This window comes from Cyrtonyx montezumae, unplaced genomic scaffold, assembly GCF_038088225.1.
Source record: "Cyrtonyx montezumae isolate F1298 unplaced genomic scaffold, pur_monq_1.0 scaffold_2, whole genome shotgun sequence".
Classification (NCBI taxonomy): Eukaryota; Metazoa; Chordata; class Aves; order Galliformes; family Odontophoridae; genus Cyrtonyx; species Cyrtonyx montezumae.
Window position 1 is genome coordinate 10778556 of NW_027071936.1, and position 21794 is coordinate 10800349.

General features: G+C 40.8%; 1 protein-coding gene across 4 annotated transcripts in view; it reads right to left on the minus strand.

The window, feature by feature from the left end:
* Nucleotides 1-21794, minus strand: part of ZNF827 (zinc finger protein 827) — a 94221-nt gene that overhangs the window by 58876 nt on the left and 13551 nt on the right. For all 4 annotated transcript variants that reach the window (XR_010622202.1, XR_010622203.1, XM_065736368.1 and 1 more), the window contains exons 2-3: nt 9526-10536; nt 4861-5033 (exon numbers count right to left, since the gene is read on the minus strand). Coding sequence is in view for 2 of the 4 variants with exons in the window: in XM_065736368.1 (XP_065592440.1) it covers nt 4861-5033; nt 9526-10536 (1184 nt within the window). In the remaining 2 variants the exon portion in view is untranslated. The remainder of the gene's footprint in view (nt 1-4860; nt 5034-9525; nt 10537-21794) is intronic.

The window sequence follows — 21794 nt, forward strand, 5'->3', positions numbered from 1 at the left end:
CTTCTTCAAAGACCGAATTCAGGTACGTTTGATAAGTCTGTATTTTGTATGTGTGAAGTACCTTCTACTTTTTCATTTCTGATAAGCTCCATCTTCATTATAAGACACTAGCTCTGGTGTGATCCTCTACCTCAGGGTACGTGTGCTACTTATAAAGTACTTTATTTTTGAAACTGTTTCCTTGATTTGCTTAAAAAATGAAGGAAAAATAAGTCTTTTTGCAAGACTGGACTACATATTAAAAAAAATCTATATTTATACATATCTAGCATGCATAAAACTACTTTATCTGTAAGATTTTCTAGACAGCAGTATATTTCATATCTTATTCTTGCATCATATGCAAAAAGTGACAAGATTAAAAGGCAAGTATTTTAAGAAACGTGTGGTATATATCTGGTTGTTAGGGCAGGGACTTCTGCTGCTGAAAAGCTGTGTAAGTTTGTATTACCTTCCTTCAGCTGAGATGAGGTAATGGAATCACAGGAGCCTCCCATGGCCCTTCAAGGGTAGCTTAAACAAAACTCAACAGAAAGCTCCTGCATAAAATACAGCCAGTCTCTCAATAAAGTGAAGTTGCTTTAAAGTAACCTGTTTTGTCTTTCACCAAAACGGATTATGAACTTTGCTAAGAAAGAAAAGGAGAAAAGCAAATCACTAAGGGTGGAGGGGAAGAGTAGCAAGGACCTGTTTACATTCTTCAGAGACTTCCCTAATTCCCACTGTTGTGTAATCAATAGCCCCTCTAATGAGCAAGTTGATTATAATCCTTTGCATATGACAGAAATATTAATCTCAGATCATGCTGCATAGCCCTTCACAAGAAACAGAAGCAGGAAGACACTGTTTTCAAGCATCTCATGATCTCTGCCACTGCGTTTGCCTTTTCTGCTAAGGTTAATCTTCCATTTCTTCATTTTCTGTCATAATATCATGTTTCAGCACAATTGCGACACCAGGCTTCTTTCCCACTGCTAGAAGAGCTAGCTCACCCATTTCTACATTATGTCTATATATCAGCACAAGTAACAGTTACAGTATTATTTTTGGCCATATGCTCCTCTTCCTTGTTCCCCTTTCCAAGTACTCAGGCTAATATCCTGTTGCTTTCTTGGAACGTATCTGTATGATCTCACAGCCTAACCTTCCACCAATTGCTGAGGAAGATGTGTATATGATCCAAAGATACCAATTGGCCAAAATCTGACTGATGCTTGCAGTATTGCTCTGAGGTAAATTTAATTCTTACTTCTCCACCAGTAAAAACAGAAAGGCCTGAAAACACCTTGTTCAATTACACCACCCCCTTCTGTTGCCTTCTGCAGCTTCAGAACTAGCACTTGTTCTCAGTTTCTCTAAACACAAACTCAATTTGATCACGTTACTTTCTTTTTGAGTGAAAAAATAACAAGACTCAAAGACAACCCTCACTGCCTGCCAGGACCCCTCTTAGATGCCCACTCATTTTTTCTATCTTCACTTTCAGTATTCCGTGGACCTTGAGAAGCTACATTATGATACCAGAATCAAGTCCTGAGAGGCTACCCTCAGACTCCTAGGAAGAGGGGCCAAAACTTGTGGTTATGCAAATACTATTATTTGTCTACAAAACAGACTTAAAATTCTGTACTATGTCTATTTTAGGATTTTCTAAGGTGCCTATAACTATGGAATTTAAATGCAATATAACAATTATAGATAAAACAACATGCCTTAAAAGGCAGTTCACTCAGTCTCTCTTGTTCATTGCATGGAAACATTCCTTCCACTTCCCTCCTTGCCTTTTACTTTCTCGCCTCCAGTTGTGAGCTGGCCCTGGCAAAGTGCCCTTACTGGAAAAAAAGCTTTCATCTACAGGGTGGGTAGCACAAGTATTGTCAGAGCTGGAATCTATCCAACTCTCTCCCCATTAACGTTTTCTTCAGCAGGAGACAAGATATCAAAAATGTTGGCAATGTTATATTCTTGGCCAATAAGTTTTGTGTGTTATCACTGCAGGAAAATAACAGATAATGAATAATACCTATATAACGTAAATTAACCGAAATAAACACAGGACACGGAACTTCCATATGAGCACACACACAAACCATTAATGGAAATTAAACTCTCAGATTCAATGGAAAATGCCTGCAAGAACATAATAAAAAAGAGGAGGTACTCCAGCTCACAACTATGCTGCCTGAGAGGAAATAAAGACAATACTATCAGATTTGGAAGACTGCAGCTGGACTAAACATGCAAACAGGTTTTGTCTGTCATCCTGATCAATGGAACTTAAGACCAAAAATTAAAGAGCAGCATAAAAAAAAAAAGCTTAGCTAGTGATAACATAGTAAAAATTTGACTTATAATGACAAATGCTGTCCTAGCACCATAGTTTTGCAGTCTCACCTGCTGCTGCTGTTCACTCATGGGGAGAAAGAGAGGAGCAGAGAGCTAGGGGCAGCTCTGCCTTCATGGGATTCCTGCCAGAAAGGAGATAAGACCAGGTAGCTCTCCCAGAGGATTTGAGGACAATGAAGAGAACTGAAATGTCCAAATGAAGCAGCCAGAACAGCTGGCTGTCCAAATGAAGCAGCATCCTAGCTCCCATCCGTGCTGTACTATTTCTGACTTGTATTCATTCAATTTTGAATACTATTAGCTTATATACGCATTTTAAAAGCTCATATTTATTCACATACCGATTTAAAAGCAGCAAATTTTTATAATAAGAAATCTAATTTATTTTTTTATTTTTAATCTTGATATCAATTTATACAAAGGGAACTCAAAATATATCTGACACTGTTAACAAATGACTAATATGTCTATGCTTCATTCACCTGCTACTATGCAAATATTTTAACTTTACACAAATTCTGACTTAATAGACGTTTTTATAAATGGACTACTTGAATGAGGAAAGTGTATGAAACTCCTGAAATTAAAGGTAGAATATTATCTTGCAAATACCTGTACTTGTGATTTTATGCATCTATTCAGAAGACTATAACTGGAATAAAAGACCAAATACTGGCCATTTAGTTTTATAAAGCAATTGGCTTCATCTTAAATAGAGCAGTTTTACTAGCAAAGACCACTGAGTACATCATGACTAGACTGCACTGACTGAGGATACGTGGAACCTTACCTACACAGTAAGTCTAAAGGAGACTCAAAATGAGCTCAAATTAAGCAATAATCACCATACTAACAAATAATAAATACAACTGTTATGTTTTTAGCAGGAGTTTGTTTGAAGACAACACAGGTTCAGTTACTGATGTGGTTTATGTTAGGCAGGGAGCAAAAAAGACTACAAGGGCTCCAGAGAGCCACCAATCTGATAGCACTCGGAGACAGTGAAAATGTTCCTGATTTCTTCCAGCATCCTATCTATGACTCCTATGGAAATCACCACGTGCAAAAGTAAGGGATAGGCCGTCACTCTGTAAATAATAATTCCAAAAAGGTACAAAATGCAGCGATCAAGAATTTCTGCAGGGAATAACAGAGATGTCTTCCACAAAACAGGGGACGATAACAGCTAGCTTTCAGATGATGTGTGCCTCTGTGCAGACTGTCAACAACGGAAAACAAAAAACTTCTCTTATTATATTTAGTTCTCATTCATTTGTGTCTTCTACTTAAGATGGCCATCTGAGCCCTCTAGTCAACACTGAGCACCAAGTCCAAAAAAAAAACCAAAACACAGAAAGTTGCAAATACCAAAACCTACTTGGAACTGATAAGATTTCCCGTAATACGCTAAGAATGCCTGGGAACAGTGCGCTGATTCACAGCAGAAGTAAGCAGTGAGCTTTCAGGCTAAGGAAGAATGATTTCAGGCCTAGCAAGGACCTGAAACGCAGCCCAATCTGCTACTGTGATCAGTGGAATTGTCTGATTTTATACTTAACAGTCACTCAGATCTAAGCAAGGCGAGACTCCTGTACAGCCACCTCAGATGTTGTGACAGCAGCACATAAAAGCTGAACCAACATTCCTGTCGTCCCCCTAAACTGTGAGACCTGTTGTCCCAAACAAAGAAAATATGAACGGTAATAAAACACTTCATCGGTACTGTAATAGCTCAACTGCATTAACAAAGTAAACTTTTTACCCTTCAGCTTCTTTATCCATGGATTAATGGGCCAGGTACCATTTTTACTTCAGCAAGTACTGAAGCAACTGTATGCGAAGATCAGGTACTCTGTACCTTGCAATCATGCAGTACTTCTGCTAAACAGACCTGTTTTTCTGAAATTCTTCTATGTTTTTATACTTGTCTGTATCAACATGAACGTCGGTTCACCTTCTTTTGGAGCCTAAGGTGTAGGCTGAGTTAAAAGGTATCTTAAGTTTAGCAGAAACATTTCAAAACAAAACATTACAGTATAACCTGCTTGTCATCGCTTTGGATGCTTCATTTTTGGAATATCTGCAGTCAAAAACCATGGCAAGAATAAAGCTAAAACTGCAGAGCTGTAGGCCAACAGCATACTGCAATGGCAGACAGCTACCAGCATGCATCCTGAAAACAGCACTACTGCGTTTGCATGGTGTCACCTGTCAGCTAACATCCCCATTTCTACTGGTTCCAGCTCCAGAACTAAATCCATCACAGACCACTTGTGCTGCATCAAGTGGATGTATACCAACCAAGGCAGCTGCCACACATCAAATGGAAAGGCAAGCAAAGGAGAGTCATTTATTTCTTTACCTATTTATGGTGTCCTTATATAAAGAAAGACATAATTACAGTACTAATAGTGAACTTTTATTCTTGCAAACGCCACTGAAGTATGTTCGCTGCACTATCATTTTTGGATTGACAAGTCAAATGTTCTGATAACCACTAAGTAATTCCCTTACCTTCATGTGTGATTTGAGATTGTCCTTGCGCGCACAGCGAAATGGACAGAGCGGACACTGATGACTTTTTAAACCTGTATGAATCACCATGTGCCGTTTCCAGTAACTCTTCCTCTTGATAACCAAACCACAGATCGGACACTGGAAAGGTTTTCCTCCTTCTTCTTCTGAGGCTTAGCAGAAGGGGGAAGAAAAAGAGAGGGTCCTTTACAGATACTTGTTGAATGCTTTTCTGTTGAAAACAGACTCAAGACACCATTTTTCAGGGCTAGAATTTCATCTGCAAAGGGACACGTCAGTTAAACAACAACACGAACCAGAAATTTCAGTTCCTCCCCCTGTATGTCCCCTTCCCACTTAATCTAGTTATTCTCCCTCTAAGAAAGGTCACAATAATTTTATAAAGGTTAATGTCCCAAACATCCTTTGGCTAATCAGTAGGAGATGCTATTCTGTCTCACCTGGCGCTAATGTTCCTTATAATTTAACAGAACTGAGATGGATGTCTCTCATAATCATCACTTTGCAGCCTCATTTCCTATCAAATGCCAGATGTAGTTTGGGTATGGAAAATACGCTTAATTGTTCAAAAATGATCCATTCCCATGTTCGACGGCTAGCCAGGACAGCAAGGGGAATATAAAACACAGAGCCACTCACAGCTTGACTGACAAGCACGCTGGCATGGCACCTCACGTATATTTAACAGGAGAACTGTTTAACTACGGCTCGAACAGGTACTGCCACAACTTCAGCCATCAGGAGTCCTAGGGTCAGGGGTTTCCTTCTATTCCGCCATATACCGGGGCATTAAATTAAACAGCCTTCCTAAACATTTTCACTCTGCTTTACTGCCCTAAGATAAGGATTTGATAGCATTTATCAAGTAAATACGGTTAGTCCACTGAGTGTGGAACCATCTCAAGCCTGATGGAAAGAGAAATTCCTTGCTGCTGACTGTACCCAACTAACCACCCATTCTTCCCTCATCGCAGCTAACTTCCTCTGCTTATTACAAATGCCCAGAGTTACCACAAATTTGAAGCCTTTTTTCAAACATACAGAGCTCAACAATGCCTGCCCCTGCTATCTGGAATTGCTGTCAGGCTCTCAGAATATTTCGCCTCATTTTTATCAGTTATTTCCTACTGATAAGAACATAGTGAACACCAAATTCCCCTGATGAAGAACTAAGTAGTAAAAGGCTCCAGAAAGCTTTATAATTCCTTTTGTTAAGTAGGAAACAATGACTGAAATTCCACCAATTAGGTACTCATTATCTAAGTGCAAAAAAAAAAAAAAAAAGGACACACTGTCAAGGCACGTACTTCTGCAATTTTAGGAATTCTACTCGTGAAATTTTCAATCACACTCAACTTATTACCAAAGTGCTCCCCTCTCTGCCCAGTGACAGAACAAGGGGCAATGGCACAAAGTGCAACACAGGAAGTTCCATTCAAACATGAGAAAAAACTTCTTTGAGTGTTACAGAGCACTGGAACAAGCTGCCTACAAAGGCTGCTGAGTCTCCTTCTCTGGAGATATTCAAAACCCACCTGGGTAATTTCCTGTGTAAACTGCTCTAGGGAACCTGCTTTAGCATGGGAATTGGATGAGATGATCTTCAGAGGCCCCTTCCAGCCCCTACTCTTCTGCAGTTCTGTGACTTCACCACTAATAACGTCAATTAATGGCAAATAGGAATTACATTGGCCCTACTGAAAGCTCAGTCACGTTAGTTCTTTACTATACTTCACATACCTTACCAAAGAAGAAAAATATATGGCGTCTCCAGCTTTCCTTCATCTACAGTGACACCTATTGCACATCACACAACATCAATTACTTGGAAAAAGCGAAGAGAGAATTAGCCAGGAAGAAAATTCAGGAACAAAACTGCAAGCACTGCAGACAAAAAGTTATTACCAAGCAAGGATTTGCAGCCTATGCTCTCTCAGAAATGGTTTCAGAATTTTAACAGATTACAGACTTCCTTTTAAGTTTGATCCAAAACACGTAAGCACTTAATAAAATTGGCAATACTAGCAAATCAACTGCTAACGAAGTTACCCTTCTCTTTTCCCTTTCACTCTAATCTGCACAAGAAATGTTCAAGCTCACCAAACCCGACCTGCGGCATCAGTGTGATCATGTTCTTGTAAGCCACAGCTCCAGCTTCCCACCTGAAATAAGCCTGACCAAATAGCTCGAAATCATAGACAGAAGAGCAGTAGGAATACTCTTGTTATTAACATAGGCCTCTAAGCAGCCTCCATCTTTGCTGCTTCTAACTTGTCAACATCTAATTCATCTTACGAAGTATTGATCTTACAACCAAAGCTGGATGTTTCTGGTGGGTAAGTAAAAGTGACTTGTAACAAGAAAGTTAAGTCAGCAGTGCCTTGAATACTCTAAGCATGAAAGGGGAGCAAAATCTATGCCTAACAGTCATAGATGCTTAACTCTGAGAACAAGCCAAAAACCCTACGTCTCAAGAAGCAATCAGACACACAATAACAGATTTCACGTTATAAAGTGAAAGATTGGTTTTTTGCTTTTAGTGCCATAAGGTTGTAAATGCACAAGGAATTGAGAATATGTGACATTTCTTTTTACGGTAAGAATATACATGCTCTGCTACACTAGGCAACCCGCACAGAATTTTCCAATCAGAGGTCACTTGTGACCTTTTTGACTAACAGGGACTTTTTTCGCAAGCTGCATTCCTCCCTGGCCAAAGGAAACAAGGAATCTGGCTTTCCACAGTCGACGTCCAGATATGCTAACCAGCAGCTTGCTTTTTGTTTTCAGTTGGTTAATTATTCAGAAAGGAAAAACTTAACTGTGTATTAGAAAACTGACTTAGAAGATCTTTTGTTATGAACGTTACACTATAAAGTCAGCTTGGATGCCAACTGGCACTGGCCCAGTGCGTATAAACTGAAAGGAAACACCCTTCCTCTTGGGATCCTATTCCCATATATTATAAAAAATGAATAGTTGTTCCTTGGTTACCAAGGACCTGAGGCAGTCAGCCCCTATTGTTATCTTTCAGCAGTACATTAAGCTAGGGCCTTCAGCAAAGAGAACAGTTGCTAGGAATTTGCTGCATCAGAGCTAGTTTATGAAGTGCTGGTACTACCAGAGCACTTACATATGCCAGAGCATTCCCCTACTATAAGCTGCACAGACAAAGTGCACAGTTTGTTAGTCGAGCACAGAACCTGGATTTTATTACAACTATTCACCTTTTCCTAGTGAAAAGGGAGAAGAGCTTTTTTTCCCAGCAAGAAACAAACTAATAAATTAATTTAACCTTTTTCCTTTCCTATAGCTGCCTTTCCTGTACGAAGACCAGTGTGTATCAGAAAGTTGCATTCAAGTAATGCCCATGGTCACATCAGGGTAGCCTGTGTGGGTACTCCTGGTTCAACACAAAAGGGCCTTTTTTTTGGTTTAGCTTCTATTGCTCTGAGAAAGGACTTTATTTAAACTAATGGGAACCTTATGCCAAGACCCATGGCGAGAACAGTTCGCCACTTTAACTGCCTCAGCAAAATATACCAGCAAAGCCCTTGCTTGCCCCTCACAGCAATAAACTGCTCTCATTTGCATCTAATCGTAGGGCTCCCTTCCCTACACGCCCACACCAGGCTCCCCAACTGATGCGCTGCACTCGTCCAGCCAGGATAACATTCCTGACAAATTCAGTCGGATACAAATCGGTACTGAACCGCTTTGTGCACCCTGTGAACACACCTGATGTGCTTCCTTATCCTCTACATGAAAATACCACTGCAGGGAGAACACTGACATCAGACACCAGAGGTGTGTGCTTTCTACTAGAAATATATATTACCGATTTGAACGTTTTATAATAAGAGGTGAAGGAAATCTTGTTTTTCCTTATTTTGAAGATGGATAAATTAAGCTCTCCTGCGTGGCCTACCAGTTCTCCAAAGCTTCTGTTACCAAGATGATTTCTTCTTCTTCCCTACGAGCCCAATTCCTTGAATGCCAACAGTTGGAACTGGTGGAGGGAAGGCTCAAGTGTAAAACGGTTCTTGCTGAGCTAAATTAGAGAAAGGCAGTTCACTTTTTTTTTTTTAATGACAAAGCTTTGTAAAAGACTGAACATGTGAGATTTGTTCATGCCGCAAAAAAAATTTAATGAAAAGTGGCAACATAATAATATACTCTGGTAAATTAGGACAGGGTAGTAAGCGATTATACAAAAGTCCATTTGTGACAGAGACAGCAGGAGGGAGAATTCTTCCTTGTCCAGTATTTCAAAAGCACTAGTTTTGTATATGTTCACTGATACTGTGAGCTCCCTAACAGGAATTGTTTGATCTTCTCCATTATTTTTGTGGATTTACTTTGAACATGGTGAGGGGAAGGAAAATACCACTGTATGAAATTAAAAAAAACAACAAAAAAAACCCCAAAACTGGACCCTTTTATTTTTCAAAGAACTGAAACGTTTGTGACAGTTTGGTCTTCAACTGGTATTTTAGAAAGCTTTCCTATTGTTTCCCTACAGTACCTAATTGTTGTTCTCATAACACTTGGAATCAAAACAAACCCAGACCCGTTGAAGAGATGCTACATAAACCTACAGAAAAACAAATTCATTCTATTTAGCTGCTCAAACCATATCCATACCTGTACTAGTGGGTTTGGATGCTCTTCCCTTAGGGACTGGCAGTAACAATAACTCCAAAGACTGCGGTGGAGTTGCTTTCTCTTGCTTCATCTCTGAAAGCTGCAGGGGATCCTCAGCAACCAGCGATTTCTTCTTCTCTGCCAACAGGGTGCCTGCAGCCCTTGCAGCAACCTCCTTGAGCAGGGCAGCTGAAGAGGTCATGGAAGCCAGAGAAAGGAAAGAACTAGCCGGAGGCGGGTGCTCCTGCCCAGGAGTCATGCTTCTTTCACTCACTTTTTTTGATAAAGCTGCTAACGTGGAGCTGGCAGACTGAGAGCTAAAAGGTGAGGAAAAGGATTCAAATCTTATGTTATCTTCAGTCCTTGAAAGAGATCTGTCCTGCAGAACAGCATTAGCTGCAGCCTTCAGTTTCAGGATAGCTGAATCGGGGGACAAACCACAGGTGGTGGTTGAGTTTGGCAACCACTTCCCTTGATTCCATATAAAGTGACTACCTGAATTGTATTGGTCACTTTGTTCCTGCTTCTCAGCTAGTTTTCTGGCAAGCACGCTGAGCTGCTGGGCATGATGAGCAGGTGGAGAGAAGGAGAGATTTGAGCCGAGGTTTACAGGGGACTCAACTCTGCCATTGACTGTAACAGCAGCATCCAGCTTGAGGGAGCCAGCCTCCAACAGCCGCCTCAGGTTACTACTCAGTGGCTTATTTGAACCAGGAGGTTCTTCCTCACACAGAGATGATGCATCAGGAGAAAGGTGCTCTTTGCTCTGCAACGTGTCTCTTAGTGCTTCATTTTCAATGGTTCCCAACTCCGCTGTGTTGCTGCTAGGAGTTGCACTTCCCAAAGAAGTATCTGGGGAAGTGGACTGCTCTTGGATCCTGTCTTCAAGAGACAACTTAAAGTTCTCCTGGACTTCTCCATATGATGCTTCTGAAGGAGTCTCTGAAGAATTTCCAAACCAGCGTTCTTCTTCACTGAGTTCACTTTCCACTTCTTCCTGTCTGGTACCATCTGTGTGGAACCAAGAATAAAGTATTATTTCCAAATCTGTGCAAAATAACCTCTTAATGCAGAGTATATTTGGCTCTGCACAACTTCCCTGAATATTCACCTAACATCCCTCTGAAGTGCATGGACTTGGCACGAGCCTGGATTCAGTGATCGGGAAGAAGTGTTTTGAGAACAAAAAGGGGTTCATTTGAAGACAAAATCATGGAAGCTTGTCATCTTTCAGTCTGCATGACTAGAACGGCTACAACTGCAGCAGTACAAATATGCCACAAATATATACCACGGCACCGCTCATACACTGCAATTATTTTACTGCTAGCAGTAGCACATCCTGCAAAACATTACCAACTCTGTGGTATAAAGCAGGCATTTAATAGGCCCACAATCTCAGTGCAGATAACACAGGCATGCCTTCAAAAGCAGATCAGGTGTGTAGCTATTCAGAGAAGTTTCTTCCAGAGACTTTAAATCTCAGCCCAATCCTGCAGTGACCCCTATCTAAAAGATACTAAAATTTGTACCAATAATACACACTTCAATTCTGAATAGCCAAAATGACTCATACACGAACACAAGCTACGGCTCTCACCTCTCCAACTATTTGAGACAGGAATATCATACTTTCAAGACTATTATTATTATTTTTCACACCACTTGTTTTTATTTGCTCGTCACTCAAGTTATTTGAGTTTAAAGTTTAAAACACCACCCCAAACTATTTTCATTTTTAAATATAAAGTGTTGGTGGTCTCAATGTAATTAATTATATTTTCTCTTCTGGGTAACCACAATACACCTAGTTTCTCCTCAGACCTAATTGTCAGTGTTTACAGAGCCGCACCTCTGGGTTGCTCTTCTTCCTATAAAGTACGTAAAGTAATACAGATGTGACCAGGGCCACATTTTTTCCTTTTTTTTTTTTTTCTCTTGGCAGATCTCACAGGCCAATCAGAACATAGTCAACAACAACAATCTAGCAATGCTAGATTTGAATTCATGTTATCATCTCTTGCCAGGTACTTCTCACATTTCTTGCCCTTAGACTCAGTGTCCCTAGCTACAAAACAATCTTTGTAATCACACCACAGCAAAACAAAAGGATTTAATATAACCCTCCACTGACATTCTGGAAATAAGCCTGCACAATATGTATTGTACCTATGATCATGTATTATTTCCAGATTCCTTATTTAATTCCTGCAAATTACAAAGCTTGGAGAGAAGCTGATGAATAAAATCTTATCTTTACATGACTGCTTTGATCCAATGAATGTAAGAAGGAAACAGCCATCATAAAAGTAGATAACGGCACACAACCTGAAGGCAAAGTTGTTTATTTTTTTAAATGCTACATGCAATATGAGGAATAGTGCCTCTCACTGTAAATTTCTTCTACTTAAAAGCTCTTGAAATTTTTTCACTGTTGTAATAACCCGCAGAGAAGTGATTCGATTTCCTCAAATTGGCATTTTAAGTAGAAGAGGGCTAGCATCATTCCTATTCAAAACAAAAGCCAAGCAAAACTCAAAGCATTTATCTAAAATTATTTTGATACTATCCAAGTTAACATCACAGACACAGCAACGTTAAACAATAACTTAAGCACAAAGGCCAGGACTTACGTTCAAACTAAGAAGATACAGCTAACCGCTTGAGGTAGCACTTGAGGCAGGTTGTGGGAGAACTGAATGTATTCCCTCTCTGTTCTGAGAGCGCTGCTAAGTAACTCGAGGGATTATCTGCAAAGCAGGGCGCAGCCAGATAGAGACCTGCTCACCGGTCCCTGATGGCCAAGGAAGCATCTTGCTGGTACTTGCCTTGACCAGACAGACCAAGACGAGGGCAGAGCAGAGAGCTGACACTACTGCACAGCTTTGGAGAAAGTGCCTGCCTACATCCTACCACTCAAACTTATCTAAGTTTATGTTTGTCTGTGTTAAAACATCCTTCCCACTCCAAAGCCTCTTACTCTGCAGGGCCACAATACAGCCTCCCGTGATCGTGACACAACTACGCAGTATCTGGAACAACAACAAAAAAAAGACAGCAGACAGGACAGTAACACAACTTGGATCATCGCTCTATTCCCAGACATACACATCCTCCATTGGTCTTGCCTACAGTAAGGGCAGCCACCAACATACTATTAACAGGGAGCTGCACGAGTCAAGTTGTTCTTACCTTTTTCACTTAGGGGGCTGCTACCAAGGCCAGACATGCCCTTCGCTTCGTGCAGCCCACGCACAGTTCCCTCTCCTGTTGTTCATCTGCCTGGAACTACTCACGCTTGCTCCAAACTTAAAGCGGTCTGCACAAAATGGGTGAATTTCCTCTGCAACATCTCTCTCCCAGAATCCAGCTGGACTTTTATTTTATTTATTTATTTTTGGCCACTACAGTTTATTTCAGTACACAAAAAACAGACCTCTAACAGCTGACACAGTTCTAATTTTTCTTTCCTGAGTAATTCCCACTGTTGCTGCAGTATCAAGTCTACTGTACTTTAGGGCTGCAAGGTTAATGCTGAAAAAGCCAGCATCAGTGTCTTATCATGAACTCAGTCAAGCTTCCTTTTAAACACCAGCGAATTGGTTTAGAAGCATTACTGTGAAGCCTGGCAATTTCACTTCTAAGCGAAGTTGCCACTTAAGGCCTTTAGGGCAGGACTTTAATTCACATAGTCTTGTGAGCCTTTGAACAAGCTTGAGAACTCCAGAAGTCAGCCCAACCCATTGACTCGCGCACTTTCAAAACGAATAAAACCTACCTCAGAACTCAGGGGATGAGTTCATGGGACACCTAAACCTGGTCTGGGTCTAACTGAAACAAGAGCCAATCTCCACATGCTTGTCAAGAAATTTCAGCTGAATTCCACACTTGCGGCAAAAGATCTGCGTGGCACGTTTCTTCCTCCTCTTGCAACACAACTAAGGAGCTCCAGTAAGAAGTCTTTGAAAACTTAGAGTAGAAATGCAATCCTCCATTTAAGTTTCTTTTCCCCACAACAAACACACAACAGTTTGTTATTACACAAATATTTAATGGATGCTCAGCTACAAGCATTTCCTTCATACTGAAGTCTGAAATGCTAAAAGTGGATGAGAAACCACACGGAAATGACAAAATAGGGAAAGGTAGTTTAAAAATTAGGGACAAATTCTCACCAAATTCATTTAGAACTAGTCCTTGCTGGGAATCTGCCAACACTTACTAGTAACTGCTCATCGGATTGGCTTTTTTCAACGTGATTCAAGAGTCAAGACCTGTCAGCACTTTCCTCTCCCATTTTCCACGGCAGTTCTGGAAGGAGATCTGTTTTCCAAATCACATCTCTCTAACAGAGACCGGTACAGTTAAAGGTGTCCTGCACGCTGCAGGAATGCACCATCACAGTGCATCCAGGAATCTCGAACAAGTCCTCTCCACTCCTGTCAGCATCAACAAAAAGCACCAACGTACCATTGGGCCACTAGTGTAGCCCATTATCAAACAATCTCTGGCAAAGTCACAACGTGTGCAACAGCTCTGCTTGAAGAAGTGCCAGTTTCCCATGCCTGCCTGCTCATCTGCTTACTTTCAAATACAGAGAAGTTCTGTTTCTCCCTTCAAGAGCTCATTTTGACAGATAAATCTTATTAATCCCAAACTATGTTATTTCATATTAAGAGCATCCGCTCCTTTACAGAGAATCGTGATTAGAACTTGACCGCGGCATCTATAGCTGTGTAAATATTAACTGCCCAAACCACTTATCTCTGAAAACTGAAAACAGACAAACATGTTTATCGATTTATATACTAAGTCATCCAATTCAAACGTGGGAAACTCTAACTAAACCTTACACAAAGTAACGCAACGGTACATGTGCTACTCATGACAGCAGCAAGTGTGAGATATTCCACAAATGCCAGTTTGTACGGACCTGGAACAGAGAAATACAAATGCAGCAGACTACATCTAGGAATAGTCTACGTGGCACAAGGAGAAGGCAAGAGTCTTCATGCTATGGCAGTGAGTGACAGAAACACCATGTGGACAACCAGAAAGGGCTATATCTAAAAGCCAGCTACAGTTGAGGAATCCACCCCAAAGAGTGTGAATTTTCATCATAAGAGGGATGTCATTTCACTTTAATCATTCGGTACAATGAGTAAGTTACAGAACTTCAATACAGAATTTACACTGCATATGCATATTTATATTCCTCCATACACTATAGTGACATGAAACATATGGAAGTCATAATTATGGGATTACAGAATGAAAATTAAAACAAATGTAAAAGAAGGTAGATGTCAAATCATTTCAAAGAAATGCTCACAGGAAAACTGCTGCTGAGATAGATTCAGTAAGATTGCCCTAACTGCAGGGGTTATGCTCCGAGAAAAGTCTGGGAGTCTATAGACCTGGGATTTAATAGTGATAGATGACTTCATTCTTAATGTCTTGATATCAAATATCTTGACGTATATAAGGACTCCAGATGTGACCATTCAAGTTTGTCTCAGTCTAAATAAAGTTACAGTTGCACTTGTCAGCTATTTGGCACTCAGGTAATCTTGCTAGTTTGTTGCTCCAGCACACTTCCAGTTCTTACCTGATATTTTCCTACCCCCTGCAGCTTTTGTTTAGTCTAACCAAAGCAAGATTAACCAGGGAATATAAGCAGTAGTTTAACAGCATATCTTATTCCATCTGTAATGGCAATGATAAACCATTTTATATATTATCTTAGACCATACGCTATGCCATGGACTACTGAAAGAGAAGGATGAAGTTAGAGGTGTACACCAGAGAACCACTGAGCCTTGCAAGATGCCTGAAGAAGAGAAGTTTCCCATCATACAACAGCATGCTGCACATTCAGGAAGCGAATGCAGTTCCAAGTCTCCGTTTCAGCTCTGCAACAGTCCATCAACTGCTGACTTACATACTCCAGCCCTTCAAAATCAGGGTACATAAGGATGCTCTCTTCCTCCAGTCAAACTGAGAAAGCATCACTGGCAAAGATACCTTGTAATTTGCCAGTATTTGCTGGCCACCCTGGGTAGAAGTTTTAGTGAAATATGGGAGGCGGCAGCTACACTGGAGAAGATCCAGGATAAAATTAGAGAAGAACCTGAAGTCCTCACTGCTAACAGAATATTCAATGAGACCCATCAGCCACAAAAGTATCACGGCAGGATTTAGTGTTAGATAACAGAATGAAGGTGCTCAGGACTGAATACAGTAAATATCTTTAGGTAAATTATGTACACTGAGTAAATGCAGCGTTTAGCAATGAACAAAATAATAACTACAAGAGATCACTTAGTAATATCATTTCACTTTCTAATTCCCATTATCTCATAATCTCAGAAATCCTTGCTAACTACACAGCCAGGCAGTACTGAAAGCAGTATTGACAAGCTTTAAAACAGCAGCCCTATTGGGGAAGTCTACTCCAGTGCATCCTATATAAATCACTCCTTCCAGTTCCCTACAAACTAACGTTTTTGGGTTCAGGCTGTCTTTTTAAGCACTTCAATTTTAATTTATTTAGAAATGTTTCTGTCATTTCTTTGGTCTCAACAAACCGTGGGTTCCCACACCCAGCAGATTATGTGCATTCAGACAGCAGGACTACTCCAGAGAAGCTGGGTGCGCTGCGCACCGACATACCCAAAACTCCACCTCCAAAAAAGCATTTACAGCCCCATTTGATTAGGCCATACATCTGGAGCAGTAGCAACTGCTGATTTTCCCACGGGGATGCTTGCAAGAAAACCATGATTCTAATAAAGACACAAAGGCCTGCCTTAACTTCTTTTATTACATCAACAGCAGCAAATAAAACTTAGAAGTCACAGTTACATAAACAGTCATGTGCTAGAGTGCCCTCAGTCCCCTATTTCCCCTTCATCATTTCTGTGACCTATAATAGGTAAGCAGAACAGTAAGTCACTGTCCTCTTTCAACAGAATTTCTGGCTCGCTCACTTATCAACGGGATGATTATTCAACTCTTGACCTCATCACAAAATGGTTTAGCAGTGTTGCTGGTGCTCGAACCCAATTTCTATACTGCAGGCTGACCCAGAGAGAGCAGCACAGCTGCAAGAAGGAACTGCCAAAAAGCGGTAACTCTTCTGTTCTGTCCTTCACCCCTGTGTTTAAGATGTGTGAAAATATTCACACAATTAGACAGGAAAAGAAGCCCTAGGTAGAGCTCTCTATTTCATCTCCACATCTTCTAAAATAATGATTTTCCTAACTGGAGGGAAGGAGAGCAGGGGAAAAGCAAGGCACAGCCTTTAAAGACAGGACACATATCCTCTGCTTTCATCCCTCACTTAAGTGAGTTTGACAAAAAGTATTTGCAAGAAATATCTCAGAGTACTCATCTAGCAATTTCTCTAGCACTTCTTCTTAAAACAAACAAACAAATAAATAAATAGGCTCCAGGATTATAGGAAGATAAGTTGATTACCTCACAGTAACCGAAACTGTTCAAGATGCTTTGCCCTTTTGCACAAACAAAAGTGAGTGTGCAGAAACGCAGGTTTCCCAACTGCACTCCAACTACATAAAGTCAAAATGTACGCACAGCACTACTTCCTTTCAGAGACAGAAAACAGCAGTTATGGACTCCAAGGAAAGAGGGAGGCAGGGATGCATTACTGAAAAAGCTCATCATTGCCAACATACAACTACCTTTATTTCCTTTCCCTCAAAGGAGAAGGATTTTGTCATAGATGGGAATCAGACACATTTTGTTTTCAGGCAAATGTCCTAAAATAAGTGTGTCAAATGGGTTTCATTACCTGACAAAAAAGATCCTTCTGTTACTAGCTAGGTATCTCTGAAAAAGGACAGAAATAGAAAGTTTCTCTTGAGATGAGCTGTCACCACTTAAGGAAGGGTCCTCAGTCTACTGACAAACCACAAAATAGGACATTTTTGGGGTAGCAAGTCTGATCTTCCCCAAAACAGCAAGCTCTTCAGAAGATTACTGCTAGTTCATCTTACCTCCAAGAGTCCTAGTCCTATGACTAACAGAAATGGTGGTCCTGTGCCCACTCTTATACTTGCTCAGCTCTTTATCTGACTGCTTGGTGAGCCAATTTCAACTCATTTAATCTGGCAGAAAAGTACTCAGTCTGCCAAGAAGCTGGAATAAAACTTACGTGAATGAGGCAGGAACGGTGAAGCAGGTCTGGAGTTGGTGGCCAGAAGGCACTTACACTAGACAATAATTTGAGCCACGTTTTCCCTGAGGTCTTTTGCAGTACAGAACACATCACGCTTTGTCAAGACAAAACACGAGAGGATTCTCCCTCCCATCACAAATCTTCACAGTGTACTCATATGCTTCTCAGAAAGGACCTGGTCCTTGTGAGTTGGATGGTCACAGCAGTCAGTTTCACAGAGGCTGCTTTAGATGTCCTATCTGGGTCATCCATAGCTGAGCCACCCACCAAGGATTATTCTAATACTAACTAAAAACATTTCCCTCTTGAAATGGGCTGCAATGTGTTTGTGAGAGAAGAAAAGCCTTAAAGACTTGAAAATAATATTTTAACAGTAAGCCCTAGTAATCAGAAGACCCTGAGAGCAGGTGGGCAGAGCAACATGTCGTATGCATGTGTAATTATGCACATGCAATATTTGTCTCCTTACAGTTTACAGTGACTTTGTTTCAGATGGATTTTTCCCACTCTCTGAAGCTCAGTGAGCTGAAGCACTCGGGGTGTGTGCACAAAACAGAATGGAACACACATGGCTTCAAAGGAACCTTCTTCAAAGACCATTTCTCAAGCAGTACCCCCAAAGAAGAGCATCCTACAAAACGAGCTTTCATCAACTTGACCAATACCTAGAACTGGAGAGACTGCAGACACGGACAATTGATTGTGATGAATGAGGTTTTTAGAAGAAACAAATACTCCTGAAGACAGCTTACTCTGCAAAAGCTTTGTTAGTAGCCCCAAGACAGATTCTTGAAGCACATAAATTGTCAGTCCAACAACAGAAAATCATGTTCCTTACAAAACGTATTTTATGGTACCTATGTTCTTGTAAGACTTGAACAGAAAGTAAGCAAAGTACCACAGCCAGACTTACTGAAAGGTTCTTCCACAGGCCCTCGTCAACATCCTGTAACAACCTGAAGTTGAGTGTAAGCACACTTTTCATAAGGCTAGAGATTGTCATCACACTGATTTATACACTGAAGGAACATGGCCAACTGGAAACCTGAATTTTACACATTAAAATATCTAAGGAATACATCTTTCTTTTTTTTCCTGGTGAAAAACAGTTTGTGATAACGCATTTGCCAAAAAAACTAAACACTGCTTTAGCCACCGAGTTCTGGGTCAGATTGAAAAACCCCTTAATCAAAAATTCCAGGCTTCCTGCATCTTTTAAAACCAGCTATGATATCACAGTAAGACTCTGACAGAGTAATGCAAATGTGAGGACAAACTAAATACGCGGGAGATCAAAAGTGCTGTACCACAGCTGTATTTGAAAAGGGAATCAGATTTAATGATCTTTGATGGTTCAAGTGGTCTATGTGCAAGCCTACCCAGAGACATTTCCAGCACCTGGAATGGCAGCATACCATTTACTTCAGCACACATTTCCCTCAGCGAGCTCTCTTACATGGTTAAGTTCAGTGCACTGATTACAAATCCTACTTTTTCTTAGTTAAAAGCAAGTTTTAAAATTCCTCAGTTATTTCCAGTTGGTAAAAATTCATTTCCTTGTTCATTTGTTTTGCTCTAGACAGATGCTCATGCCAATAGGCTGTTTCAGTGAGAAAATACTGAAAATCAAAAGGTAATTGAGACGCAGAAACATCCAAAATCAGAAGAGCTAAACATTATTCTTAATGCTTATGTTATTCTCAGCGCCTAAGGAGTCAAGGCCTACCACACCAGCCTACCTCAGAAAGATCAAACTATTGTGGGAGACAATCACATGAATGCCAAACGGTCAGTACAGGAATCCATAATATTGTACAGCCATCCCTAAATGAAAATTAACACCGTGAGTGAGATTTTACTCCTTTGGCCAATCATTAATGAAGTTTTATTTGAAAAACTGATTATAACTGGAACCTACAAGAAGCTCAGTTACTCACTTCCAAACAAACAGATGATCTGTAGTAGCCTGATTCCAGGGTATATGGTCCTGTCGTATTTTTGAGGTTGAAGACACCACAATCAAGACACACTTTTTTCCTGACAAGATGTGAGGCTGTAGTTATCCTTGCTTCACAAAAGACAAGAGGGAAGGAAAACTACAGCGAGACTAAGCAATCACCATGAGCTCAAGCACTGAAATACATCAACATTCTCAAATCCACCAGCATACAGTTTTGATTAGGTGTTACAAAAGACAAGAACCATTCACGTGGACACTTCTGCTCGAGAACTGGAAGGATCATACTATATTGTTAAGTAATCTAGAAAACAAGCAAACAAAACAAAGAACAACACAAACCCGATTTCTTTTTATCGATGGACTTTAAGAAAGGGGGATGGAACAGAGGAATGATCATGGAACTTGACAGTAACTTGACATATGACCCAGAACAAAAAGCTCAAAAATAGAGGAATTTTATGTATTTTCAAAGAGATAAGCTTCTGCCTTACTTAGCAGAAGAAAGACCAGTAGAATTTCATTCCGCATGCCACACGACGACTTCTTGGTGCTGTGGTGATCAATCTCCCAGAAAAAGACTATGCAGGAATGTATTGAGGATAACTTCTCGAGCCATGTAGTAGACAGCCCCATCAGGGGAGATGCAATACTGGACCTGCTGCTCATTAGCACAAGTGAACTGACTGGTGACTTCAGGATTGGAGGCTGCCCGGGCTGTAGAGATCAGGGGTGGTGAAATTCACAATCCTGATGGGTATCAGACAGACAAAGAGTAAAATCAGCATGCTTTATTTTAGGAAAGCCAAATTCCAGCTCTTCAAGGAGTTAGTCAACAAAACCCTCTGGGAAACTGCACTCAAGGAAAAGGGAATGGAGCAGAGCTGGCAAATTTTTAAGGGATATAGGAAGTAGGGAAAGGATGACAAGAGATCGACATGGTTAAACCAGGACTTGCTGCTCAAAATGGAGTGCAAGAAGAAAACGCACAGGCAGCGGAAGCAGGGACAGGTAGCCTGAGAGGAACAAGAGGGAGCAATACACCTCCCACTGAGGTACATGAACATCCAAAAATCCATGGATCCTGAAGAGAAGCACGCCAGAGTCCTCAGGGAATTGGCTGATGTAGTCACCAAACCACTCTCTGGTATTTAAAAAGTCACGGAAGTCACGTTAAGTCCTTGGTGACTGGAAAACACCCATTTTTAAGAGGGGTAGAAAAGACGACGCAGGTAACTACTGACCTGTCAGACTCTGTGCTGGTAAAGATCATAGAATAAATCCTCCTGAAAGCTATGTTAAGGCACATGGAAAACAGGAAGCTGATATGAGACAACCAACATGGCTTCATCAAGGACAACTCCTCCCTGTCCAACCCAGTAGCTTTCTATGATGGCTTAACTGCATCAGAGGACCAGGAAAGTCACTGATGTCATCTGGACTTCAGTAAGGCCTTTTACATGATCCTCCATAACATCCCTCTCCTAAACTGGAAATATACAGATTTGATAGGTGACTGATGGATGAGGAACCAGTTGAGAGATTGTACTGAGAGGGCAAGAGTCAATAGATCAACATCCGGACGTAGACCAGCGATGAGTACTGACCCCCAGAGGCCTTTCAGTGTCTAAAGCAGGGATACAAGAAAGGAGGGGATAGACTCTTCAGCAGTGGACAATGGGAAATTGTTTCAGAATAAAAGAGTGGAGATTTAGACGGGATGTAAGAAAAGTTTTTTACAGTAAGAATAGTGAAGCACTGGAATAGGTTGCCAGAGAAGTGGTGGATGCCTCGTCCCTGCAGACATTCAAGATCAGGCAGGATGGGGCTCTGAGCAACCTGGTCTAGCTGTAGAGGTCACAGTTCACTGCAGGGGAGTTGGACCAGATAAACTTTAAGGGTCCCTTCCAGCTCTAAGGATTCTACCATCTTAAAACAGCTGTATACTTCTTGGCTGTCAGTGGTACCACAAGGTTTTGGCAAGCAAGAAGAAAGTATGGAAACGCACCCTTACAGGTGTCACTTTTATGTAGTGAGCACTTGACCAGTAGCTATAGCAAAACTGAAGTAGGACATGAAATATGAGTAGCACAGTTTCTTTAATCGTATTAT